The following is a 27,380-nucleotide window of genomic DNA, read 5'->3' on the forward strand; positions in this document are numbered from 1 at the left end:
GGGCAAGGTGAAAGCCCACTTTAGTTTTCTCCCCACAAAAAACTATAACTATTTTGACTAATAATTTTTAATATAGTAGTACTGTCAAAATAATCGACCAACTTGAGTTTGATTTGGGCTTGACATAAACTAGGCTTGATTTAGGCTCGATTCGAATATAATCAAGTCCAATCGGAGTTGCTAATTTAGGCTCAAAATTAATTTCAAACTGAGCATGAGTATAAGTTGGAAACTAAGCCATATTTCTTTTGCTATGTTATTTTAATCTATCTCTTTTGGGTTCCTTCTTCTTAAGGCTTGAATTAAGGTTTACCGATTAAAATTTGATTTAGGCTTGAATTGAATTATACATCAATCAGTTCGTTCAAAGCTTGAGCTCAAATCATATTCGAATTGGGTTTGGTTAAGCTTGAACACCATATTGAGTTTCAAAATTAATTTACTTTGGTTCGATCAAGCTTTTCTTGTTTACACTCCTATTGTACTATAGTTTATTTAATTTTATATAATAGTACCCACCCGGCACTTTCTAACCTAATCTCACACTAATTAAATTTACTAAAATACTCTTGAGATAAGAGCTTTGAATTTTGTTACTTTATAAGTTAGAAGAATGGGAATATAAATAACCTAAAGACGAAGAAGAATTAATCACAAAATCACTAAAAAAATAGTGTGCCATTAGAAAATTTTTGCTGATAAAAGAATAAAGGATTTTATTTTTATTTTTATTTCTAAAAGATATAATTATTTGATAAATGAGAGAGTATTGTTCTTAGCTAGCCATCCATGTTATAAGCCAATTTTGGGCCACTAAGATACAAACTTTTCACATTAATTTGGAGCTCTAAATACTTAATATGCATGTGGCCTTGGAATTTACTACTATACTTTTTTTTTAGGAAAAGTCTGTATACAAATAGTTCATTAACATCCAAAAGCTACAAAGGAAAGGCTTGATACACAAAGAGTATAGAAGATAGAGCGACAACTCTTTAACATAAGCCACACACTTAGCCCATAATAAATAGCACTATAAATTAATCTAAATAATTAAGCCTGAGGGCACAACACAATAATAAGATGAAGAACAACCTAAAAGGTACTTAGGAGCAAAGAGCTCGAGTTTGATATTAGGACCTTACTAACCGCAAGTTTCTTCAATACAACAGCCCAAGACATAGTCCTAAAAATACTCAAAGATAGAAGAATCGAAGATCACCCACCTGGAATGCAAATTAAAGAAACCTACTACACCCTAATACTGCTATAGAGCAAAACAAAATCAAACATTCAAGGACTGCCAAAAAGCACAACATCTATGACCTAACAAAACCAGCTGGCAAGCATAGACAACAAATTGTGAATAGGTCATAGGCCCTCGCTCTGCTATTGGGACCTCACCACCTGACCTAGTTGTTGAGAGCACCACTAAGAAAGGGAGGGTCCGTGGTGATAAAGCTGCCATGACAGCAGATCGGGCGGAGAATCGACGACAAGGTCATGACCAAGCTAGGGTGGCGACAAGTGTGAAGAGTGGCGGTGGAGAGCGACAGCGATGAAGGGGTTTTGGTCAGAACCTAACTCAACGAGGGAGGTAGCAAGGGCTTAGAACATATTAGGCTTGGATTCGGCGGAAGGGCGATGGCCAAGCTTAGGTCCAATAAGAAGAGGAGAAGGAAAGCAGTGGCGAGTGGGTTTTTGGTGATGAAGAATGCCGAAGAAGAGTAATGGCAGCAGTTGTGGTGAGTAGCGGCTTCAGTATTATAGTGAGAGGGAAAGAGCTCGAGGAAGAGAGGGGAAGAGAGAGGGGAGAAGAGAGGAGAAGAAGGGAGAAAAGAAAAGGGAAATAGGGCGAAGGGAGAAGAAGTGAGGGAAAAGGAGAGAAGTGGGTCCCCCTTAGCCCGTCAGCTAAGGGAAGGGAGTGAGGAAAGCCTCCCTAACGGTTAGCGAGGGAGAAGTTCTCCTTTGATAGAGAGAGGAGATCCTGCGCCAAACCCTAGCAGAGCTAGGGCTAGCGCAACAGAGAAGTAATTTACTACTACAATGAGTTTTGACATTTGTGATATTTGAGGTAATGCTTGTGAAGAATATCATATTGCAAAAATATTATTGCATAATAGCATATATATACCGCTGTAGTTTAAATTAACTGTGGTGTTTTCAAGCTTAGATGCTCAAATAGTCATCCACATACACTTTTTACTTGGCAAACATTTGGAAGACATGGAGGTCAAACTTCTTCTATACTCTTATCTCTCCTCAATCTTTTTCTTGCCTCTCTTTGCTTCGCCATTATCCTTAAAAAAATAAAAATAAAAAGTAAACTCTCTCGTCCTTTTTTAATTGTTTAAAAAGGATAACACTTTGCACATCCTAAAGCCAGACGACCAAATAATGTTATAACTAGGCGTGTTATCAATAATAAAAAAAGATTAATGATGATAAAATCTACACTGGTTAATCTTTCTATTGGGTCTGAAAAAACTTCAACCAAGATGGACCAACCTACAAAACCAAGAGCCTAACCCATCCACATCTCCTCCAGATCAGCCAGAGATGACTTTCAATCCTTGCCATTAAAACTGTCGTCAAAACTGAACGTAAACAGTGGTCCTAATCAGTGAGAATAAACGAAGAATATTTTAACAAAAAATAATTCCTATCCTTTTGAACTTTTATTTTGTACCACTAAATTATTCTAAGTTTTTTTTGGTGAATATATATTTATTTAACAAAAGCAAAGTCATAAGTTATTTTAATTTAAATTTAAAGTCTGAAGTATAATTTTTGTGGAAGATAAAAAATGAATTTAACCCTTATTAATATTTTAAGATTTTTGCACATCAACTTTAATTTGGGTCGGATCACACGTCCCCTCCACACGCTATTCAATTCAAGTAGCTAACTGGTGAAGTGATCGATAAACAAAACCAAGAGATCTGCTTGGAATTTTTATTTTTTAACCCTGAAATTTGTTAATAATTTATCTATCAAACGGAAATTTTGTCCTTTCCCTTACCTTGCTACCAACCAAATTAAGAGCGAGAAAAATAAAAAAGTAAAGAGCGAAAAGGAGAGATAAGAGTTTAGAGAGGGAGGGAGAGAGTAGAATCATAGGGAGAGAGAGAGATGTTAACGGAGAAGGCTGGAAGCCGGCCACCATGGGTTGGTCTCGCGGCGGCAGTTTGGGTGCAGGTGGCGGCGGGATGCGCCTACAACTTCCCGCTATACTCCCACTCCCTGAAGTCGGTGCTGGGTTACACCCAGCAGCAACTCACCATGCTCGGAGTCGCCAACGACATCGGCGAGAACTTTGGGATGGTCCCTGGCGTCCTCTGCAACCGCTTCCCTCCTTGGCTCGTCCTCTTGATCGGTGCGGCCTCCTGCTTCGTCGGATTCGGCGTCGTCTGGCTCGCCGTCAGCCAGACTGTTATCGGTTTGCCGTATTGGGTGGTAACAAATCTGATCCTTTCCAGAATTTGCTTCCTTAATTGCTTTATCTGGTAATTTGATGAGTACCCATTTCGAAATTTTTGGTTTTGCGTGGTGGGTTTTTGTGGTTTGGCCTCAGAGAGGGATCTGATGTGGAAATTGGGATATTTCTAGTAAAGTTGTGGTAACTAAGGATCCGGTCACAAAGTTGTGCTAAAAATTGGTACTTTGTTCACTAAAAGTGGAATGCAGTCTTTGATCTCACTTGCTCTTTGAGGTTCGTAGATCGAGAATAGCTCTCATTCTGTTATGGGAACGAGCAAACCATGCTTCAGCTAGAGAGTGATGCAATAGGACTAGTTTGATTGCTTGCATTTTGTCAAATGCAAGCAGATCGTAGGATTGTTATTAGGACTTTGTGGATGTATATAAGAGGGGTTGTCATCAATGCCAATTCTTCTAAGCCCAAATCCATAAGGCCAATATCATCAACAAAATCACTAGTTTAAGCCACTAGTTTAAGCAGATTGACAGAAAGCAGTAGTGTTCTAGCTTGATTAGGTCACTTACAGTATAATCTCATAGGTTAGGTGTTTGATGATGATTGATGAAGTTATCTCAGGATCTATTCTAGTGATGATTAACTGAATTCAGGGAGCCATTTTTTGAATCAAGAAGTGCATTTATATTTGGAGTCATCATTGAGATAAAGCAATGATCAATGATTAGACTCTTCTCTGTATGTGTACTAATTTACTCACATGAAATGTGTTGATGAACTTGAAGTCACTCACGATCATACTGTGGGCTCTTAAATTTCATTGATTTGCTTTGTGCTGCTGCTCCAGCTTGCTACTTTTTAGTGATATCGTCCTCCAAGTCAAGGCTGATGTCTCAAGGTCAAATATTTGGGATTTATAGGAAACTATGGAAGGGATTCCTGGTGATGTGGAACTCCTTTGGATAAGATGCAATTTCCATCTATATTTGGTTGAAAATTGATGTTTCTCAGTCTTGCCCAAGGTGTTTTCTTAAACAAGCAACTGGTATGGACTCATCAAAATTAAATATGCCCTTGAAGTACGTCCTATACTATTCACAAGAAAAATGATTACATTGTCACTGGAACCTTCTCATAGGAGTAAAACTTAATTCAGAATTAAGAAGGCTCCATGAAAGAAATGATAGATTTTAAAATGTGCTATCAACCTAATATCATGTAGGAAATAGTGTTAAATGTTTGAAAAAGCCTATTTTAGGGGGAAAAAAAGGGGGCTTGGCATGACATTTAAGTATAATATGCCAATAAAGTTGTATACCTTGCCAATGCAGTTTTGGCCTCAGGAAAAATGATCTAGTACAAAGAGGAAGGTGAAACTTATTGATTTAGATAATCGAGACTTGTATTCATCTTCGGGGCATGAATTATTAAATTGCAAACTCTTTCACTCAAACTTCATGTATGTTTGTTGCCACGAACTGCACTTCAATAAAATAGTTTCATTTTGGAAGAAAATACTCGTCCTACTTTTAATAATTACATAGATAAGTAACAACTGACGGTACTAGAGAAAACTAATCTATGCTGTTATTTGGAATATTTGCTATGATTTTATAGCTTTTGTGGTATTGGCATTTTACATCTTACAGAGCTATTTAAAAGTACTGACAAGTTTCATACTCCCAAAATTGATGACAATTGGAGATTTATTCAAGTTAAGGGAACTACTTATCTTTTCTGGGTTTATCACATCATTTATAATTCTTAGCCAGAAAGGTCAAAAATTGAATTAGGATGCAATTCCGAAATGTAATTCAGTTTGTTCTTGTCTTTTTTGGTCATGTCATGCTGTCTAAAGTGGTTTCCCACATCATATCCTCACCTCCTCTGGACCACCTAAGGATCGCAGCTAATAACTATCCTCACTGACTCTTCGTACGCCCCGTTTAATTACATCCACATACCACTCTAATAGCTTATATATAAATCCTTCCTGACGTTTCTAAATTTCAGCTATCATGAATTTTTGTAACTATTATAGTTCTTCTAATGTTATGGCAGTTATGGATTGCATTATGTATTGCTACAAACAGCAGTGCATGGTTGGGAACAGGTGTTCTGGTGACCAACATGAGGAATTTCCCTCTTAGCAGAGGTACTGTTGCTGGCATTCTCAAGGGATATATGGGGCTTAGTGCTGCGGTATACACTGCATTATATACTGGAGTGCTTCACAATTCTTCAACGAAGCTTCTGCTGTTTCTTACATTGGGGCTTCCTGCTATATTGCTTGCAATGATGTACTTTGTTAGGCCTTGCACCCCATCTTTGGAGGATGACTCGTCAGAACATGGCCATTTTGTATTCACGCAAATCTCCGGTGTGCTTCTAGGTCTATATCTTCTCACTATTACAGTATTGGATGATGTTCTGTCACTAAATGATGCTGTTATGTATACTTTGTTTGGTGTAATGGTACTCCTACTCCTCGCACCTCTTGCAATACCTCTTAGGATGACATTGTTTCCAAGCAGTAAGCGAAGAACTAGTGCCGCTGGCCCATCCAGTTCATCAGATCATACAAATGAAGGGGATCTAGACAAGTCAGAACCATTGATAGCTGCCTCTTCTTCAACAACGAACGTCGAGAGCTTTCTCGAGCCTGATGATGCTTCGGATGTGGATATGCTTTTGGCCGAGGGAGAGGGAGCAGTGAAAAAGAAAAGAAGGCCCAAGAGAGGAGAGGATTTTAGATTCCGCGAAGCTGTTGTTAAAGCTGATTTCTGGCTTTTGTTCATGGTATATTTTCTTGGGGTCGGATCAGGTGTCACTGTTCTCAACAATCTAGCACAAATTGGAATTGCAGTGGGTGTTGATGACACAACAATCTTATTGTGCCTCTTCAGCTTTTGCAATTTTATTGGTCGTCTTGGAGGTGGTGCTGTTTCTGAGCATTTTGTGAGGTACTTTTGAGTTTTTTTGTCTTTACCTTCTTGTGCAATGGAAGCATGTCCATGAACGGTTCTGTCGAAAATTTGAAATTAGTCAAAGTAGAAATAAGGTCATAAATGTTTCTCTTGCAGGTCAAGAATGCTTCCCCGTCCAATATGGATGACGTGCACACAAATCATCATGGTGATAGCATATCTTCTCTTTGCTTCAGCTCTGAATGGAACTCTTTATGCTTCAACTGCATTACTTGGAATATGCTACGGTGTCCAGTTCTCCGTCATGGTGCCAACTGCTTCTGAGCTCTTTGGATTGAAGCACTTCGGACTGATCTACAATTTCATGTTGCTGGGAAATCCACTTGGAGCCCTCTTGTTCTCTGGTATTCTCGCGGGCTATGTTTACGACGCAGAGGCAGCGAAGCAACATCCTGGTTTTATGGACAACTCTACCACTTCCTGCTTGGGGCCGAGTTGCTTCAGGCTTACCTTTTTAGTTCTAGCTGGTGTATGCAGCTTGGGTACTTTGCTGAGCATAATTTTGACTGTGAGGATAAGGCCAGTATATCAAATGCTTTATGCTGGTGGATCATTCAGGCTGCCTCGAAGTTCACTACATTGAAGGTGAACAATCAATGGCTATCAGGTGTATCCATTTTTGTTACGTGTTCAAGCTCGTTATATGTTTCCTATCTACTCCATGGTGATTGAGATCATCGTACGTATGCTCAAGAAAATAATTGTTTTGGGTATCTTGGGTAAGGTTGGATTCAGCAATGAGAAGTTTCTTCGAACAATATAGAAGATTACTCAATTAATGAACAATAAGATCCTTGTATTCGTCACATACTTGTGGTTTCTGACCTTCTGCAAGCTGGAATGATATGTTGAAGTTTTAGCCATTATTACTAAGCCAATGCAATTTGTAATATGCATTTGATGGTCAGGTCACTCATAAGAATATTGTGCTCAAATTCCTAGCTGCATCTTTGACCATAATTATGCTTGGAGTTATCAACGTATTAATGAGTAAAGCTGCTGAAATCATGAGTCAGAATCCTAGAATGAAATGTTCTTCTTGTTCTTGTATACATAGTTGATATTTTTTATGCTTGCGGATGCATATTTTGCTTTGAGAACCTCAACTAGCCTTGATTACATTATGAGTTTAAAAAAGAAGCAATTTGTTCAGTGGCAATACTAAATCGGAACCCTGTCAAATTGCATACAGACATCAGTAATTCAATGTGGATTTCCTTGTGGCTCTACATTTGTTCGTCGAAAATTATTCATTGAATAGCCTAGTCCAATTTGATTATGTATTTTTCGAACAAATACATCAGTTGACTCTATCTTCCAGATTACCAATATTTCCACTGGACATATATAAGATCATGAGCACAGGGTTTGAAAGAACAAAATTTACAGAGTGATCAAGTCATTTCCGCTCGAACATTAGAAACAGAGCCACCCTTCACACCTTAATCCTACAGGTGCAAGTGAAAAAAGAAGAAGAAGAGAAACAAATTGTATAATGGAAAAAGTCTTATGCTTCAACGGATAACAATTTCTCAGAAAATAGCCCTCAAGTGAAGAGCTTAGTAAGGAGAGAAGGATTCACTACTAACTTGGACAGAAGAAGCGTCACCTTTGTTGTAGAACAAGGCAGTAGAGAAAGAAAGAGTAACATATGGGAATATAAGAAGTTATCATCATAATGTAAGTATATTATCGCATAAAAAGTGTTATCTAAAAGGTGATCATCCACTTTACAACATTTACAACCACCTTAAATTTCTTACTAATTTACCTGAGTGATGACCTTGTCAAGTCTTACTTTGGATCAACTATAATTTGGCGAAGGCAAAGGATGATTCGAGTAAGCTTGCACCAACACAATCGCCATGACATTTACAACATTAAAATTTAGACGAATTCCAAGCGAAGGTCTTCTACTTAAGAGCCTAAGGAGTAGCATCATAGGAATCAAACAAGCCATATGAGTAGTAATGAACACATAGCATGTAAAAAGGATATGAAACATTTTAGGATTGGTAAAGAAAATTAGCATTCCAAATGATGCAAAGCGTGCACATTGCATGCAATGGACAAAAATTGCAGAGCAACACAGTGGCACATTTCTCACCTTTGACTCACCATGCGCAAATGCGAAGCAATCACTTCCCTAATCATCTTCCCTTCCTCATCTCCATCCCCCTCGAAATCCAGAAACTCCTGCTCCTTGACACTTCCGTCGCCCTCCTCCGGCATTGGCTCGCCGCGCTCTAGGAGGTAATTGTGAAGCAGGCAGCTCGCGACGATGACGTACGGCAACGCCTCATCGCATTCGCCATTCCATCTCGTTCCGAGCAGCCGCCAGCGCGCGCGAACTCTTGCAAAAGCGTTCTCCGACACCTCCATCAGCCGAGCGTGGGCATCGTTAAAAATAGAATTTTTGGAACAATCCTCGCTTGCTTCTTCCTTTTTGAATGGTGTGAGAAGCCAGGGAAGAAGAGGGCAGCACGATCCTCCCAAGACATAGCGGCCATTTCCGAGAACCGAATGGGCATTGGAAAGCTTTGATTTTGATAGGATCTCGGCCGGCGTCATCTCCCCGTGCCAACCGACGGAGACGTCGAGGAACCTCCCCTCGGGGTCCACCAGCCCCTGAGCGATGACGGATCCTTCCTTTACCGGGAAGCTCGCGAACCCGATAACGCCGCAGCAGTTGAAGAGGTGCAAGGAATTGAACCGATCGAGGACTCGGGCAGAGCTGAGCTCGAGGAGCTCGCCGAGGCAGTCGGCGATGGCTTTCACGACCTCGTAGAAGGCGCGGCAGGCGACGGCGGGAAGCGGGAGGCCGAAGCGACGGGCGACGGCGCGAAACGGGGCGGCGTGCGCGAGGCGGAACAGGGCGGCGCCGAGCTTGTGGTCGGGGGGAAGAGCGAGGGAAGTGGAAGCGGAAAGGGAAGGGGAGAGAGCTTGCAGGAGATGATAGAAGGAGGACCTGGACATGCGAAACGAGTCGAGCCATAAGGAGGAGGAGGATGAATGAGAAGGGGACGAGAGAAAGCGGAGGAACCAGGAAGAGGGGAGGGCAGGGGAGGGGAAAGGGGGCTCGAGGGAGATAGTGGTTAGGGTTAGGGTTTGAAGGGGGAGGGGGAGGAGGGAGAGGAGGCGGGAGAGGGAGAGGGAGGAGGAGAGGATAAAGGAGTCGAGGGCTAAGGTCTGCGAGGGGAGGAGGAGGAGGTCGTGTGAGGAGAGGAAGCGGAGGGAGAGGGAGATGGATGAGGCGAGGAGTGAGAGGAGAGGGTTGAGGTCGGAGATGGTGAAGAGGGAAGCGGTGGACGAAGAGGAGGAGGGTTTGGGTTTCTCGTTCCAGTGAGGAGGAGGAGGAGGGAAAGAGGAGGGTTTGGGAGGACGACGTTTTCCGGCGCCGACCATTTGTTCGTTGCTGCTTTTGTGCTTTGCGCGAAAAATTGGGTATGAGGGAGTGTGGAAGTGAAGTGTGAAGTGATGATGGTGACAGGAATTTTGTCGATTCCTTTTTGGTTTCATTACTTATTAGTTTTCTCATCATATTGTCAAATCTGCAAGCTCGCATGTTATTTATAAAAAGGTCAACCTTCTGTGAACTTATTAATAAGAATAAGGCATGGTACCGAATTTTGGGATGGCCGATTGTGTGCAGCTCCAACTGCTGCAGCACGTTGACTCGGATAGTTGCAGACCCAATTTTTATTTATTTTTAAATATAGAAGAGTATAATATAATATATTTTTATTATAGTACTATGGATTCTGGATTCTGGATTCTATCCAAAATCTGTGTTTAATGGAGCTTGTATCCATAAGTTTAGGGCCATCATAGCAAGCCACCTATGGTCCATATGGAAATAGAGATACAAGCTTCTCTTTGCCTAATAACAACGAGCACCTTAAAATTGTGACTCACAAAGGCATAACATTGGCCAGGAAATTTTGTGATGCCAAATGGTGATATGATCATTTGGTCTTCCATTGTGTTCTGGTGGAGGTGCAAAGAGGTTGATTGGAGGAGGGAGTCGAGGATGCTGGTGGAATGTATATTATTGGAATTAGATGCTAAAGAGCTACTTCATCTTATCAATGGTGTTGCTGAAATTCCTGTAGATATGACGACTGTGATTTGGTCCATCGGAGGAACACCGAGGTTTGGTTTGAGAAAAATTCTACGTCCCCGAGGAGGTTGGATCCGGTGATGGTCAAACCGTCCGAGTCGGACGGGTGCGCCAGAACATCTAGTGATCCAGGGGTGCCAATGTGTCGATCGCGCTCGTTATTTTATTTTACTTTTTAGGATAATTACACTAGAACCTCATAATTATTGCTTATTTTTATATGCACCTCCTCATTTTTTTCTTTTAATTTCAATGACCTTCTAAACTATGAAAAACTATGGTGGTGTTGACATATAATATCATATTATCAATTATCCTTAATTTTGCCTCTTTTTTTTCTTCTTAAATAGAATTAAAGTAGTCTTTGGAAGACATAAAATTTGTCGTGTCATAGATTTATTATTTAATAGAAAAAATAATAATCTTATGCAACAGTTCAGAAATGTCTTAGATGTAATTATCTCTCTCATTTTATACCCCCAGGTTTGGGAGAAAGAAGTTCCAACTACCATCCTAAACTTTGGTCAATTAAGATGGAAGTCTGAACCATTAGCTCCAGCCAAATTCAAAGCACTTGATCTATGTCGTGAATGCAACCTCAATTTTACATCTCCAGCTCTGTCATGTTGATTGATGAACTTTCCAGTTTGGCTCGGCTTCAGGATTGCCTCCAAGCATATCCTCAAAAATGCATTTCAACGTATGCATATCCTCAAAATTAATCCGCAATCTTTTCTCAAACAAGGAAAAGTAAAACCTCATACATGTACAAATTTCCAAACTAATCTCTTAAATCATTTCTGATTAGCACAATGCAACAGTTTACAAATTGTAATGCATTATACAATTTCCAAGAAATGTCTGGACATTAATACTTTCATTGCCCTTAACAGATAAAAACAAATATTTACAAGAAGTCCATATGTTCAACTAGAAGATTGCAGATCAAGCAGATTGCTGAGGAAGCATATTTACATTTTTATTTCCTCGGCATTAGTTACAAGAAGAGAAAGGAAGACTTCCAAACACACTGGACACCAGATATATGCACACTTACAAATGAGTCTCCATTGCTTGACCAATCTTGAGCATATGCATCTATTTACATAAGATTGCTGCACTGGTTGATTATTTACAAAGGACCTTGATGTTTGAATTACTCGGGTCGCACACTGACCAGATTAGGAAGAGCAGCCAATTGAAGCTTCTTTATCTCAGTTGCAGTCACTTTGCAGGACTCCAAAGAGAGCGACCTCAGATTCTTCAGTGGTTTCAGATGCTGAAGACCGGCATTGGTTACCCGAGAATTTGAGACGTTTAGAGAAACCAATGCAGTAAGTCCTATAGTAGATTGATGTCAGAATATTATCCCAGAAATACCACAAACACTCACAAAATATACAGCGTTCAATTATGAAAGTAATTAGTGAAATACCAGAAATCAACTCCAGAGTTCTGTCTGTGAGATTCCCATTTTGGGACAGATTTAAGAGAGTCAAAGATGTGAGGTCCTTGATGTTCTTCACACCAGCATCAGTTATTGACCCACCACATACCTCAAGAGACTTGAGGTTCTTGAAATCTGACAAGCCAAGCATGTTATCTAGTGAATAAGGACAAATTCCCATTTCAAGAATAAGATTTCCACTAAACAGGTTAACAAGCTCATATTGCAGAATTATCTAGCAAAGGAAAACATCAGAAGATAAAACATAGGGCAGGTTTTCTAAGTAATGGCCCTAGCCCTCATATGCTGGGAAATCAATAACCCAGAACTGTTCCTGCCATAAACATGGCAGCAATTCAGAGAACTGAAACCAAGTTTATAGGAGTAAAACCTTGAGTACTTGTGCTTATTCAACAAGACGAATGATCCAGAAATAAATTTCATTGCATAAAGAATCTTTCAACATTTCTTTGCATAACTAATGGGCAGTAAAGCTTATGTTGCATGACAAGCTAATAATAACTAAACAAACAGTAAAAGGGGATATTTTTTGGAATATTACTAATTAAATACAAGACTACTTACGCCGGAAGAAGTTTGTTCCAAAGTCCGTGATACGAGCTCCAAAAAGATCCAGATGAGTTAATCCACTAAGACCTGCATCCATCAGACATCACAGCATCAACACTAGAAATTCTTCTACAGTGGATGGTAGAAATCTGCAATATATGCAAATTCTATATAACAAAAATCCAGCCTTTAATACCAGCTATTACAGATTGGAATAATATGGATCCTTATCCTGAACCACCTGTTTCAAGTCTTTCGACCAATGTTCTGTCTGAGAACTATCATGTCTATTTTTACTACTCCCAAGTTATTTTTTCAGGTAAATATCAAAATTGCCCCTGTATTTATGCCTAAAATCAAACTATTTCTGAACTTTTATTTATATCACTTTGTCCCCCCCTCCCCCCACCCAATGATTTAGACTAATGTAAAACTGTTACAACTTTTTCATCCAAATCTAACAGAGAAAATATAAATTATGATAATACCCCTATGATAGTAATAATCTTATTATTCGAGTAGATATAAATCTTCTGCCCATATATTTATGATTGAAAATTTTCATTTCATAAAAGTATAATTAAAGAGAGGTACATTGGGATAGGTATATAGTAACCAAGATTTGAGACCTGTAATCTTAAGATAAGTAGATAGAGAAGGTTGAAAATACATTTTATTTTAAATTTAAAGAATAGGATATAGTGAGTAAATTTAATGGAAGGAGGACAAATTTGACAAATTTGACATTCTAATATTCATTATGGAAGGAAAATTCCCACTAATAGTTTTTTTAAGTTTTTCTGTACTTTATTTGTTACATTTGAATAGAAAAGTTAATAGTTTCACATTAGACTAGACTCTAGACCATAGAGGGTAAGCAATACAAATGAAAGTTTAGGGTAATTCAATTTTAGGCAAAACCATCTCGTCACAATTTGTAATTTACTCTTTATCTTTTAAATCTTACCTCCCTCTAGAGGCCCCCTTATACAGAAATCATTCCATGCTAGTGTTACAATGGTCTACGGTCTAAATTTGACACGACAACTTATCTGATACAAGTTTAGTTGATTGGTATATCCGGCTCACCCTCCATGGTTTTCTATTCGACTCTTTGCCAATAACCCCAGTCATCCATCTAAATATTTGTTATAAAACTTTCGGTGAACAATTTAAAGGGTTACTGTTACAAGATTAAGGTTGCAAGGGGCAAAAATTCCAGATTTACCAGAAAGCAATTTCACACAAAGAAATCATAATGCTGATGCAATCCTACAAGGAAAGTTTATGCACGTATTATCACAAATTTAGGCACCCAATTAATCAAATTAAAGCTAGGTCAGTAAATATTGTTCATAAATCCAACTAATGCAAAAAATTTATACTGCAAAAGCCCATGCACAGAAGTGCTTTAAAAAAAGGTCTCCAAGATAATTCAAAATGGGGGCCATAACAATGGCAGGATAATTACCACATGCCAACAAGCAAAATATACGAACCTTATTGTTATGGAAGTGGATTTTCACATTTATATTTCACTTAGTGAAAAAAAATCTGCCTTACCTGTAAGAGCTGATAGTCCAGCATCTGTGATTTGGCGAGCATCCAGATTAAGTGATCTCAGGGATGTCAATCCAGAAAGCTTCCTCAAACCATTGTCAGTGACCAAAGTAAAGGAGAGATTAATATTCTGCAAGTTGCACAAGCCTACAAAATTCCCAATATTGGTCAACTTTCAAGTTAATACAGTAAGCTTTTCATTTTAAGAACACAAAACTGAAGCACCTTAATTTCTCGAAAGCATGATGCAAAACCTGACAATCTTAGCTAATTAGGATTACAGATTTATATCTAACAGCTGGGGAAAAATGAGTTACTATTAGAAAGAAAAGTATAAGGTTAGCAAAATCATTGGTACCGAGAAACATGTACAATATGTGAAGTATTTTATCAAATTAATGATCATATGCCACAAGATAACAACACAGCAAACCATAAGATGCTACATGCTCAGAATTCATCCAACAAATACCTCCACTAAAGTATCGTTCACATCTAAAGAAGCAAGCAGAGAGAGAAGAAGAGAGACAAGGAAGATGAGCTTCTAACAAAGTCAACATCGAACTATTAAGCTAGCTCAACAGAAGCTAATCATGCAAATATATGGGACAGGTACCTTAAAAAAAAAGCTTTGTTATCATTATCAAAGAATAATTAGAAAAAATGGTCAACAAGAATTCATTGCCTTAGCTTCTCTTTTCATCTTTCCAGCAGTAACAACCATTTAAGACATGCACATGTTGGTGGATCTACAACCCAACTTGGTGGCTAAAATGTATGAATATATTAAGCACTAAAACGAGGGTAAGTAGCCTCCATAATTACATGTCAACAACTGCAGTGCACATGCTAAATTTCTAGAGACGAGCAATCTGCACAAAGTTACCCAAGAACTGGCTTCCCATATCGACATAATGCATCCAAATTGGAGAGATCAAGAACATAGGAATTTAACCAGATCAAAGATTGATCATCACAAGGTCTGCTATCTGCTTAATACTAGAAGACTCCAAGTCTCCAATAATCATATCTGTGAACATTTTACAAGAATGTCTTGTCGGAGTAACCCATTACTTATGGGTGGAATGGCCACAACACAAGCAATCTTCGTAGGGAGAATTGTAGCAATAGGAGGACAGATAGGAAGGTCTGAAAAGAATCGTGGCAATAAGATTTCAAAGGTTTGAACAATATAATTAATACTAATAAAATTAATACAAACTTAACGGTAAGGCTAAGGGAGGTCATGATGCTTCATTGAGTAATGGGTATAACAAGAAATTCCTCTCAGAATTTAGAACAGATGAACAAGTCAAGGGTCTACCAAAATATTAGGAAAGGAAGAATATGCCAATAGAATGCTAAATAAACTCTTTTGTACAAGCTAGAATTTACCTCATATAGAGGTCAAGCCATATTCATGCTCCATTAAGTAACACAAGAATTACGCTAAAATGCCACATGAAATGTACTTAAACAACTTATGCAAAAGAATGCTAGAACTATTCTGCAATCTATTCTTCTACACAAAAGAAAACTCTATGCGCAAAGCAGAGATCACATTTTAGGAAATATTTAGTTTCACAAGATTTGGTAATTATATCATTATTCATAAGCTGCAAAACAAACCAGAGAGATGGCGGAGCCCATTGCTTCCAACTTCAGTATCTGATAGCTCCAAGCTTTTCAAGTGCAGAAGATCTAAAATGAACATGCAAAATAAAGTATAAGGATCTTACAAGTAACATATTTCCAATATATCTTCTTTAATTACCTTCATGTACATAACAGTGAACCTGTCATACAATGGTATAAACTGGTAGAAACTGAGTCAATAATAATAAGATGAAAATGCAGTTTTGCATGTTACTCCAGAGCAATACCATTAATCTTTGGCAAATCAATTATTCAAAAAGAGATGCTTCTCAGTAGAAGCAGGAGAGAGAGAGAGAGAGAGAGAGAGAGAGAGAGAGAGAGAGAGAATAAGGTAAGAAGCAGGAGGTAAAGTCGTAAAAAGAGGAGTTACAGGTTCTTTTGTCCTGTTAAACTAAACCAAGGAATTGAATTATTTGACATAAAACCAATCATTTCTATGTCATTATCAACTCTGTAAATCCTTTCCTATGAAAAACACCAAGCTTGATGTAAACAAGGGCTACTTAATTGAAACATGACCAAAAAAGTAGAACAAAAGCTCACCTTTCAAGTTTAATAATCCATCATCACCGATCTTACAAGAATCCAAGTTTAAGCTCTCCAAATTGATCAGTTCTACAAGGAAGAGAAAGATCACACAAAGTTTAGTATCTAAAGGAAATAAAAAAAATCAGAAAGCTCACTAGTACTGGAGACTTAAACATAATGGTGAATATCCTAACCACATTTCACATCCGAAAACAGAATATATTGAAAAGGTATGGCAATGATAAATGTAACATCACAAGAAAGTACAATTGCTTACAAAATATGAAACCAAGCATGTATTACTATTATCCTATCCAGTGGACTGGACTGACTACAAAGCTATTAGCATATTCCCATAAGCAGATGAGAAAAGCTAGCAAAGGAATTAGAAGCAATGTAAAGGAGTCAGAATCTAGGAGCACAAATTCCTGGGAGTAATGTTTAAACCTCAGTTGAGTGTCAATCTATCACCACAAGCGCATTCAGGTTGAAAAATGTAAATCTCAAAGCAAACCTATCAATCAAGAACATTGATATGGAAGATGCAAGCACTCAACTTTCTAACGATGGGGGTTCTCTTTCAGACACTCAAGGTGTCAAATGAGAACAAGTTCGACCCTCTGATCATCTTACATTATACCCTAGATAATGCCCTAGCTATTAGGGAAAGCAAGCAAAGTACTTATCTTCCTCATAATTCTACTTATATCTGCCAAACACAACAATATTAAGATGTGAATAACAATAATTGCTCAACGACATTTGCCTGTACAATGCCGGAGAGGAATTTACTCATGAACTTTTTCCAAATAATAAATTTCCCATATGCTGGCATACGTACAGTCTATTAATATAACACTTATAAGTTTCTCACCTTTTGGCACAAATTTTAAATAGATAAATAACTACTGAAAATAGATTCACCTTTTAGATGCACTAAGCATGCATCAGTGATGTTGTTGAATCCCAAGTTCAAGACTTTTAACTTCACAAGCCCTGCAACACCAACATGTGAGCCAGACAAATGAACATGGAATACAACAAATTAGCTGACAGAAATTTGAAAACCCAATGTTAAAAAGATAATGGATGCTTGATTTACTGTAGTGAGAGGTGGGAACCTATGCAACTAAGATAACACTGCTTAAGATAGGTAAATATAACCCTAGACAGGCAACAAACATGAAAAGTATGTCAATTAAACATTTGGTCTCTAAGATGCCCAAACATGCCAAAGAATAGTCTCTTATTTGTCTTCCATGGTGTATGGTTGAAATTACCAAGGCATTCATCATTTCATCTGAAATAAGACCTCTAATTCCTCAATGTCCAGTCAATCAATGCTTACCTGCAAAATTCTCACAGCCATCATCATATAGGCCGCATCGGTTGAGATTCAAAAATACCAGTGAAGAAAAACCTGTAAAATAGAAGTGTTACATTCAGATGTTTTTGTTTATAAGAACTAAACGAGAACATTTCTAAGTTCTACCATGCTGCAAATAGCTCTCCATTTACCAACACATAAATCCTTATCAGAACATTTTGCAGAAATAAGTGCAAATTTTGCTAAGAGACATCATTTTAAGATATGCCCCAACTCTCGACACTTGAGAATACAAGAAATAAATTATCCAATAATTAAGATGTAAAAGCCATGCGAGTTTTTTCAGCCTACCATAAAATAAGGATCATCAAAAGAGATGGCTAGACTTTGAAGCATGGATACACAAGGACCAAAATGCCAGAAGGTATGAAATCATGATAGAGATCTATAGCCGAAACAGAGATACCTCCTTTCCAGCAAGGAAACAATTTAACCTCTTATAGTATACAATATAATAGGCAACAAAATGATAGTTCTCTAAAATTGCTTCAGGGCCTTTTATCCCCTAGATATGACAGATAAAGTGTCAAAATGTTTAATTAAAATTTACTTTCACTTTTCTTGCACTGTTTCCTTCCTCGATGACATTTCACTTCTCCCCAACTTTTATCTCCTATGTTTAATTTCTGGAGAATTTCATCTCTAATGCTGGTTTCTCAATATTGTATTTATCCCCTTTATGAGAACTGTTTACAAATCGATCCTTGCATTTTTGAATTTAAGCTGCAAAGAACACCCTACTTAATCTAACCTGACAGGGTCTGACAAAAAGTCAAAAATGTGTCTGCAATCACATATTGCAATTTCAATTGATTTCACTATTTCCCCAAAAATACCATTACTCTCCATCTTCAAGAGACTCCTTTTCTTTCCACTTGATTACCTATCCATTCATCACAAAAACAATGAACCTATTGCCATTTCTCAGAAACATTGCTACGAAACCCAGTGTCGCTGTCACTTGTTGACTCACATAGAACATGCCACCAGCAGGCCAGACCAAATTGCTCCCTTTGGCCATATATTCTTTATTCCAGTTATTGAACAGTAAGAACTAATTCAAGTAATCATGGAGAGCATATCACATCATGAGCCATCTCACAAACTTTTATACATTACGCAACTTTATCTCCTATTCTCCTTGTCATCATGTCTCCTTTAGATTCTAAAAAGTACACTTGTAAGTTCTATGTCCCACAAATGCCAGAACTTCCTGTTTCCAACCTGTGAAAATTGATTACAGAGAAGCCTGTTGATAAGTTGTTATAGGAGAATTAGCATTCCCTAAGGACTTCTCACTGAGGTTGTGCAATAAAAATTGCAAATTTCTCACAACAGAATAGAAACAAAGTATATCCAAAACAATAGAATAACACAATGACCCTCTAGAAAATGATAAGGTTCAGGATAAGCTCAAAGGTGCAAGACCTGCACTAGCATCTGAACATGCGTAAGGACTCTCCACTAATAGCCCAATCCATTAGAACACATCAAGTGGCATATAATTTTTATGCAATTTTCTCAAAATAAGGGTTTACAAAAACAGCATATACAGAACAATGCTATTTTATTCAGTAAAAACCGATAAAGTTTATCAGCAGAAGAAATGGGACAACTGGACAAGACCTGAGATATCCTCTAAACAAGCAGCAGTCACTGGGCAACCCTCCAAATTCAAGTGAGCTAGTTTTGATAGGCCTGCACAGCAGCACAGCAGCAGCTATGAGAAATAAATCAAATTGGAAATGGAAGTCTACCAGATATAAAGTTATGAACAAAGCAAAAACTGTAGAAAGAATGTAGCTCAAAACAACAGAAATCAGTGCTTATCTAGAAAGCATAAAATATTTTGTTGAAGCATACCTTTCAAATGAGAAACACCTGTGTCTGTCACTCTACAACATGACATTTCCAATTCTTTCAAGTTTGTCAGACCTGAATCAAGGGTATGCATGTCATTACGCAATCAAAGGAAAAGAACGTGCTGAGGAGCTAAATGATGTGTGTCATCAAACTCAAATTCAAGTTTGCATATAAAGATGCTCCACAAAAGTAAACCATATGTTCACTTTAGTTTCAAACCTAGCAAAAAGGACTCAAAGCCTTCATGCAAGCAAGCAAAGTAGAAGGAAGACGAGGAAGTGGAGCTGTCATAGAAGTGGTAGCTTCCCCCGACAATGTACAATACAAAAGTCATGACCATGAAAAAAAAAAGCCCCTAGATTAACTAGTTCACTGAAATGTTCCCACTACCATCTAGTATTTCACTATTTTGTAAGCGCTTAATTCATATAAATGAAACAAGTTCCCTGATTTCCTCTCCTATTTTTTGAAACACTAGGCCCGTTCACTTTAAGAATAACTTTTTCCTTATTATAGAATACAATCTCTTATTTCAGAATAACAACTAAACATTATAATGATATTATTTTATAATACAGATACTATTTATTAAAATTATATCTTATATCACAAATTAATTCAATTACTAATTTACCATTGATATCTAATCCCATCAATCTACTTTATATCAAATCAAATGTTATCTATCGTAATTTTATAAAAGATAAAAGATCTTTTTTTATCTTTTCATTCACTTTATATCACATCAAAGGTAATAATTACATTCTTATTCTAAAAATACAAATAAACTCAATCATAATTATTCCTAGAATAAAGGGTTCATTTTGATAATAACAAATATGAATACCTATTTTAGAATTGCCTTTATTCCTAAAGCCCTCGTTTGCTTTGGGTTTAGGGAAGGTCTCTAAACTGGTTTAGGGACCCCTAAACCAGTTTAGTAACCAAACACTAAAATAACTTCATTTTCTTTAATCAAATTCAGTCCTCAATAAATAATTAAATAATAATATATAAATTTTATTATTTTTTTAATTTGATTCTAATTTTACTCTTGACATGACTAACATCTATCAATTTAATATCTTATCAATCTTATCTCTTCTCTTTTTTCTCCTCTCTGTCTCATCTCTTTTGCAAACTACTCAAATATTATACTATGTTCTCATGTAATGAAAACCTTAGAAATAAAATAAAAATTACAAGGAAATAGTATAAATAATTGAGCAAATAAAATATAATTATTTTTAAAATATTTTTACTAAAAATATCGTTTAATGTAGATTTAATAAAAAATTATTTAAAATAAAAGTAACTTGTCGATTGTTAAAAAGGGTATAAAACATTGTTTTACGAGATTAAAAATAAATCTACGGAGTTAAGATTAACTAAATTAGTTGATTTATGGGCTTAGAAGACAGCAAAGGCGAGTTAGCTGGCTTATAAAAGAAGCCAGCAAACGTTGTTTTGCAGGCTTAAAAATAAAATTACAGGCGTACGGAATAAAATTGCTATTATAAATTAACCGTACATATCCAATGGTTGTGTAATAAATATCACATGAGGTTTATTTTAAAAAAATTAAAAAAAATCATGATGAGTCACTATTCTGACATTTGCAGGCTTATATGTTATATATTTGCGGGCTTAGTCAGATAATTTGCTGACTTAGAATGTGAAGTCTGCAAATACGAATAATAAAATCATATATCGAGATTTATCAAATCATGTCTAATTTCATCATCACTATCCTTTCTGTTCTCCTCTCTCCTCTTTCTCAGCAAAGAAAATGAAGAGAGAACAATTTTGTTTGTGGGTTTAATAGTCAAGCAATGCGTTCCGTTTGCGAACTTAATTGCAAGACATGTTCAGTTTGCAAACTGAATTTGCAGGCTTAATCGCTCCTAGTGTGTTCAATTTGCGGACTTGATTTGCGGGCTTATATAAAAGATGCAAGACAGCAAATATATCTTTCATATTCATTTAAGCTAGCAAATTGCAATTATAGACGCCATATAAGTCTACAAATAATTTTAAAATATATCTCCCATATTCATTTAAGCCTGCAAATTACACTTAAGCTTACAAATATATCTCCCATATTCATTTAAGCCTGCAAATATATCTCCTATATTCATTTAAGTCTACAAATTACACTTAAGCCTGCAAATAATTTAAAAATCACATTTAAGCTCACAAATAACTATTATAGACACCACATATTATTCATAAATTATAATAATGACCACCATCATTACATAAGAAGGGTAATTTTGTCCATTAAATTTACATCACATCCATTTCCCTCCAAAACTAATATTTTTTTATTTTTTTACATCACATCACAAATAATAAATACACTCTTAAACTAGTTCAGAACCAAACATCATATTACCTTAAACTAGTTCAGAACCAAACATCATATTACCTTAAACTAGTTTAAGATACCCAAATCAAGACTAAGAAATTAAACTAACTAATCGAATTTAAGGCTTAGTCTTAAACCAAACGGGGCCAAAGTGAACGAGGCCTACCAAATTTGGAAGCTAAAATTGTTCCTCATATGTCAAGAGTTCTAATCTTTCGGCTATTATTAACAGTTTGTCATTTGCTTCTTTTTCCTAAAGCAAGCACATACAACTAAGTCAACCTTTTGATTACTTATAAGACAGGAGAAGCAAGAATACTAGGTAGTATCTCCCCCAGCTAGATGAACATAAATGTGAAAGATCACCATTTAAGAATTTATTAACATTTGATAGCTTCAAAAGAATTACTAGAACATGAGAAGTATTGCTACAAAGATAAGCAGCTTTCTTCTCCAATATGCATAGTTTTCAACAACAAAATGCAATGCCTTTGAAGTTGGTACTTGGTAGATGGCCAATTAGACAAACTTTCTAATCAAAGAGATCTATTCGGTTCAAGAATATTATTAAACAGAGGTGAATTTATAGCCTTAAGTCATGAGAAAGATTTTCATAATCAGTGAGTTGGTGAGTTCACCTTGCGCCATCCAATTAAATCAGAAGTTTTATGAAGATGCATCTTCATTTATATTTGCCACTTATAAGGTAGAATGAAAACATCTTGGTCATAAGTGGCATCCAGCCACGTATGGAAACGGACATTGTTGAATAGACCCTAGGAACAACTAAAAGGATTTTTTATAAAAAAGAACAGGTGTTGCATGATTCCTCATTCCTGTATCCTTGAGAATGTTAACCTAAAAGGCTAAAACCACACGGATGATATAATACTGCATACTCGGTAGATATATCAATTCAAACTTCCACCCATTATCCCCATTTTCCACAGATGCATGGATAGATACAAGAGATGTATGAAAGAAGATTACAATAAGGATGTGCAGGAATAGTGGGTTAATCTCGATCACAAACATGTAGTTCGAAAAATAGGATAAAGCTTGTGATAACACAAACAAAAGAAAGATAGCATGATCCCCATCAACATGTGTTAGCAATTTGCAAGAAGAGTATAAGGCTACTTTGACATGGATACAAACAGCTTGGTCATAGAACAGGATGAAAAATCTAATGAGGATTCAGTAAATTGCAATGTGATATCAACAGAAATAAGAGGCCTCTACACATTGAATTTTGTCACTATAACTGTTAACTTGTTGGCAGATATTCCATATAGAATTTTGCATGTATTGAGGAAGAAAAGTTGAACTTGACATCCTAGAATCTACCACTTGAGTACCAACTAAACCTAAACAAAACCATGAGATTAACCCGCAATAAAGATTCTTTCAGACTTATACTCTTAGATCTATAATGTTTGCAAACTCCACAAGATAGTAGCAGGTGGTTCACACATACTTGCAATAAGTTTAATATATTAGGAACAAATTCCAACAAAAATCAACTTAAAAGACTTCTAGATATACAAAGAAATATAAGTAAATTAAGAATATAGAGAGAGGGAGAAAAACAGATGAGAGAGCCACCTGACAAAGGCTTCATATCTTCATCTGTTATACAATTACAATATCTGACATTAAGAGACTCAAGTTTTGTCAAACCTGAAAAGAGAACAATACTGTTGAAACATATTGACTTGAATCAAAATACCAGCACTCCAAATTAAAAAACTAATAGGAAGCATATAACATTGAATTATCATTTAGCAACTAAGAGATGGGGACAGATGCACATGCATTTCTAAACATATTGTTTGAGAGGAAGACCGATAAAATCTTTGAATTCCCATTCAAGGAAGTGAGTATAGATGCTTGAGATTATCTTGCTTGTCACCTTCTACCACATTAGAGATAAAGTACTGAAGGAAGCCTGAGGATGTGTACATCTATACTCTGGTAAGGTAATTTTGCTGTTCTTCTAAAGTCATACTACTAAATGGATGTCATGATGAACCTTGTAAACATTTATATCTGAGCAAAGCCAGTGACTTGTAGTGCTAACACTAAACATAGTTTAAACTCGAAAGTCGGAATAATGGAGTTTGCAAGAACTTTTCTACAGCATAATAACCATAACCTTAGAGAAGAGATTGATTATTGAGGTCGAGAATGGCAGTAAAGTACCAAAGTATGTCTTCTTAAACAAAAAGTATGCCATAGGAGTGAAGACTAATCAAGACAACTTTGAGCTTTTGTATAGCTTTCAAGTAAATTAGAAGTGCATAGGAATCTATAAATGTATCAACAGCTACAAATGAGCTTACAGACGAAAGAGGACCGATCACTGTATTTGTGATTTTTTGCTGGAAAGCAATCTAATATAATAAATGTATTTCTGCAAAATGTAAAGAGAAACAAGTGAAGAATCATCAGGTGAATGATTATGATCAAACCATCCTTTTTACGCAAATCAGTCTTCCATGAAAGCCTAGAGAAAATTGTGTCATATACTATTGCCCAATAAGACTCGAACATATGGTTAACTTCCATAGGATAATAACAATATAGTAAATATCCATCATCATGTATAGAAGAGTTGTACTTCATAGGGTAGGAAAAGACCTTTTAGATGAACTAAACCTCCATGAATCTTTAAGCATCTCTCCAGATCCAAATTAACCAAATTAAGTAAGTTGGCAAAAGTTTTCATTCCTTCAGCAGTTATAGCATTGCTTTTCTTCAAGCCCAAAGACGTCAAGTTTGAAAGACCTACAAAGATGGAAAACCCAGGGTTAAAGAAACGAAGAAACAGAAAAATGAACAATCATGGTTTGGTAATGAACCAAAACCAGAATGGAGATACAGAAGTCAAATAACAAGCAGGCCTAAGAGAGATCATCTAACTAATTCACCCCTATACAAAAGAACAAAGAGAAAAACTAATTATATTACTACAAAACAGAATTTACAAGAGAACAAGAAAAGCCTAAAAGATGGTTTTGTGCTGGGACCTGAATAACTTGTTTAGCAGTTTTAATACATAACACATTTAACATGTTTAACTCTTAACTCATTTAACATGTAGGATCTAATTAACCCATGTAATCATTTAACCCGTGTAACCTCTTCAAAAGCTACGTAGTAAATGATGAAGTACATTCTCTCAAGACTAACAACAAAAAACCTTCTCAACTATACACTTCCAACTGAAACTGTCAATGCTATATAAGCCGTTAATCATACAAGGAGGTTATTGGAATACATAAGTACATTCTCTCAAGTCAGCCACTGCAGAATAAGTCTCCACAGTTCCATATAGATAGCAGAGAAAAAATGAAAAGATACAAGGTTCTCCAGTGATTAACTTAGAAAGAAAAAGGCAGCAATCTGTGAGCTACCGGCATCTATATTCTATCAAGGAATAGAAAGTTGGGATGAAAGTGGTAAAAGAAAAGGAACCTTCATGTGAAACATAACAGCGAGATATAAAGTCAGATAAATGAATACTGCTTACCAGACAAGTTTTCCAGGCCATGGTCTGAAATCTGGTCACAATAATCAAATGTCAAGTTCTGTACATTGGAGCAATTTTTTAAGAGGATCAAGCCACAATCGGTTACATCAGAACCAGAAACATCAAGGGATAGCAAGGATTGCCCTTGAGAAGAAACTACAGCCATCCAACTGTCCTTTACTCCAGGGTACTCTCCCAAATGAATATCCTGATTCCATGAAAGGCATTATAGAGCCAATAATGACATACCAACAAGTCATTGAATAAAGCAGAGTGAGATACCAATAAGTCATTAATTAAGTTCGCTAGCGATGAATTATTACTACCTATGTACAAGAAATAATAAACTACCAAACCTTGTTCCATCACAATGGTTTGGCTAGAGTGCGAAGTTGCAAAAATTTATGATCAAGAGTTCACAACTAATTCTTTCTACTTATTAGCATATCATTGTGCATATAGCTCTCAAATGTTATATCGCAGTTGCCAGGAAATCCCATAACTTAGTCAAGAATTCATCAAACATTACCTGCAGGGCACAATCACGAAAGGCTTCAAGAGTGACATCATTGAGGGAGAGAGATCGCGCCAATTCATTAAATATCTGCTGACTTATATCTCTCGGGAGAATGGAAAAGCTACTATACTTATTGATATCCTGTTATCACCGTAACACAGAAGAAAAATGTTAAGGGGACCCAGAAGTGCAAAACAATAGCTCAAACTAAAATACCAACTCAGGTCAAGTACCTCCCGAACTTTGGCGACACAAAGTTCCAACAGGGATGGGCAATTCCCCTGCCCCTGACGATGACTGTCGGAGCCACACCGCGGCAGCGTGAACAAAAGCCATTTAGAACTGCCGGTTTTAGTGTATCTTCCGGAGGACCTCAACGGATCACCCTCGTCGACCAGGTGGTCCCTCTTCCGGGAACAAGCTCCCCCCATGGAAATCAAGTATCTTGCACTCACTTCTATGACAACCCAACAATTCCACTCTCTTCTACCAAACTATCCTCCATTTCCAGCATAACCAAAACTCCAAAAACCCTTCGCTATCTTCCTCTCCATTCTACATGCAAACAATCTAAGTCAAAACAGGCTTCTCATCTCCAATAACCAGAACTTCTATAATGAATCATTTATTTCGCATAGATATAGAAATCCAAACACCCAATCGGCTTAGATTAACATTAGCAAAAAAGTGCAGACGAATTCGACAATTCAAGAGAACTGATCATCCCATAGACGATTGAACAAGAAGAATCCAAAGCCCTATCACTATCAATTATCTACGATCACTTCAACCAACCCCATAAGGTCATAAAAATATATCACAACCAAAATAAAATAAAAATAAATCGTATTATTAAACGATCGGAACTCAAATTCTTCCCTAAAAATCAAAACAGACAAGGAAAGGGAGATAAAGAATCAAAACCTTTGTTAGGGTTTAGAAGAGAAGAGGAGAGAAGAGAGAGAGTAGGAGAATCAGGAAGGGCGGAGAGAGAGGCAACCGAAGCGGCAACAGACGAAGGAAGAAAAAGAAATAAAAGGAAGATAGGTGGAGTGCGGGCAGGAAGCTGGTGACTCTCCGAAGCGACGGATGGGCGACACGTGTTTGTCCTTCCTACGCCGTTACCCCGTTTCGGGGTGGTGCGGATAAGGAAGGAAAGGAGTCGGACCCACAGCGGCGGCGAACCACATCGCTCCACCACTCCAGATTCTTGCACCAGTGTGGACCCCGATGTTTCAGCCAATCGGGAGAAGAAGGATGGTGTTTGTTGACCGTGACGCACAGAGGATCCTCGCTAAAGAGCAGCATTCTTTTCTCCGAGCGGTAGAAGGTATCTGGGAAACTGATCGCTACCGTCCCGGGTGCAGGAAATGCTAAATTTTGTTACTTGGCAACTACTGATCGGCTTC

The 27,380-nt window shown here is 37.1% G+C and overlaps 3 protein-coding genes across 3 annotated transcripts; 1 reads left to right on the top strand and 2 right to left on the bottom strand.

Moving 5' to 3' along the window:
* Positions 1–3,015: 3,015 nt before the first annotated feature.
* Positions 3,016–7,296, top strand: LOC140773458 (protein NUCLEAR FUSION DEFECTIVE 4-like). Its single transcript, XM_073116021.1, has 3 exons — positions 3,016–3,456; positions 5,498–6,399; positions 6,520–7,296. The coding sequence occupies exons 1-3, from the start codon at positions 3,133–3,135 to the stop codon at positions 7,004–7,006; spliced, it is 1,713 nt and encodes a 570-aa protein (XP_072972122.1). The 5' UTR covers positions 3,016–3,132; the 3' UTR covers positions 7,007–7,296.
* A 170-nt stretch (positions 7,297–7,466) lies between these two features.
* Positions 7,467–9,941, bottom strand: LOC140773459 (uncharacterized). The gene is made up of 2 exons (XM_073116022.1): positions 8,531–9,941; positions 7,467–8,348 (listed from the first exon to the last, which is right to left on the bottom strand). Exons 1-2 carry the CDS (start codon positions 9,826–9,828, stop codon positions 8,228–8,230), a joined length of 1,419 nt encoding a protein of 472 aa, XP_072972123.1. The 5' UTR covers positions 9,829–9,941; the 3' UTR covers positions 7,467–8,227.
* A 1,449-nt stretch (positions 9,942–11,390) lies between these two features.
* Positions 11,391–27,053, bottom strand: LOC140775127 (uncharacterized). Its single transcript, XM_073118388.1, has 16 exons — positions 26,896–27,053; positions 26,205–26,526; positions 25,984–26,112; positions 25,455–25,662; positions 24,563–24,709; positions 23,528–23,602; positions 19,555–19,626; positions 19,318–19,389; positions 17,653–17,724; positions 17,229–17,300; positions 16,320–16,391; positions 15,750–15,821; positions 14,124–14,267; positions 12,576–12,647; positions 11,979–12,125; positions 11,391–11,884 (listed from the first exon to the last, which is right to left on the bottom strand). The coding sequence occupies exons 2-16, from the start codon at positions 26,400–26,402 to the stop codon at positions 11,700–11,702; spliced, it is 1,737 nt and encodes a 578-aa protein (XP_072974489.1). The 5' UTR covers positions 26,403–26,526; positions 26,896–27,053; the 3' UTR covers positions 11,391–11,699.
* Positions 27,054–27,380: the final 327 nt, after the last annotated feature.

This window comes from Typha angustifolia, chromosome 13 (assembly GCF_048772165.1).
Source record: "Typha angustifolia cultivar Huaian chromosome 13, ASM4877216v1, whole genome shotgun sequence".
In the NCBI taxonomy this organism is placed as follows: Eukaryota; Viridiplantae; Streptophyta; class Magnoliopsida; order Poales; family Typhaceae; genus Typha; species Typha angustifolia.

What these genes read in the sequence shown, in the direction of transcription:
- LOC140775127 (XM_073118388.1), bottom strand. Translation starts at nt 26,402, where the DNA reads ATGGGGGGAGCTTGTTCCCGGAAGAGGGACCACCTGGTCGACGAGGGT. An exon ending in ATGCTTAGTGCATCTAAAAG is followed by an intron (nt 16,392 to 17,228) that starts GTGAATCTATTT and finishes TCTTCCTTGTAG; the next exon opens with AACTGATCAATTTGGAGAGC. An exon ending in TGGACTATCAGCTCTTACAG is followed by an intron (nt 12,648 to 14,123) that starts GTAAGGCAGATT and finishes TGATGGATGCAG; the next exon opens with GTCTTAGTGGATTAACTCAT.
- LOC140773458 (XM_073116021.1), top strand. Translation starts at nt 3,133, where the DNA reads ATGTTAACGGAGAAGGCTGGAAGCCGGCCACCATGGGTTGGTCTCGCG. An exon ending in TCGGTTTGCCGTATTGGGTG is followed by an intron (nt 3,457 to 5,497) that starts GTAACAAATCTG and finishes ATGTTATGGCAG; the next exon opens with TTATGGATTGCATTATGTAT. An exon ending in GTTTCTGAGCATTTTGTGAG is followed by an intron (nt 6,400 to 6,519) that starts GTACTTTTGAGT and finishes TTTCTCTTGCAG; the next exon opens with GTCAAGAATGCTTCCCCGTC.
- LOC140773459 (XM_073116022.1), bottom strand. Translation starts at nt 9,828, where the DNA reads ATGGTCGGCGCCGGAAAACGTCGTCCTCCCAAACCCTCCTCTTTCCCT. An exon ending in TTGCGCATGGTGAGTCAAAG is followed by an intron (nt 8,349 to 8,530) that starts GTGAGAAATGTG and finishes GCTACTCCTTAG; the next exon opens with GCTCTTAAGTAGAAGACCTT.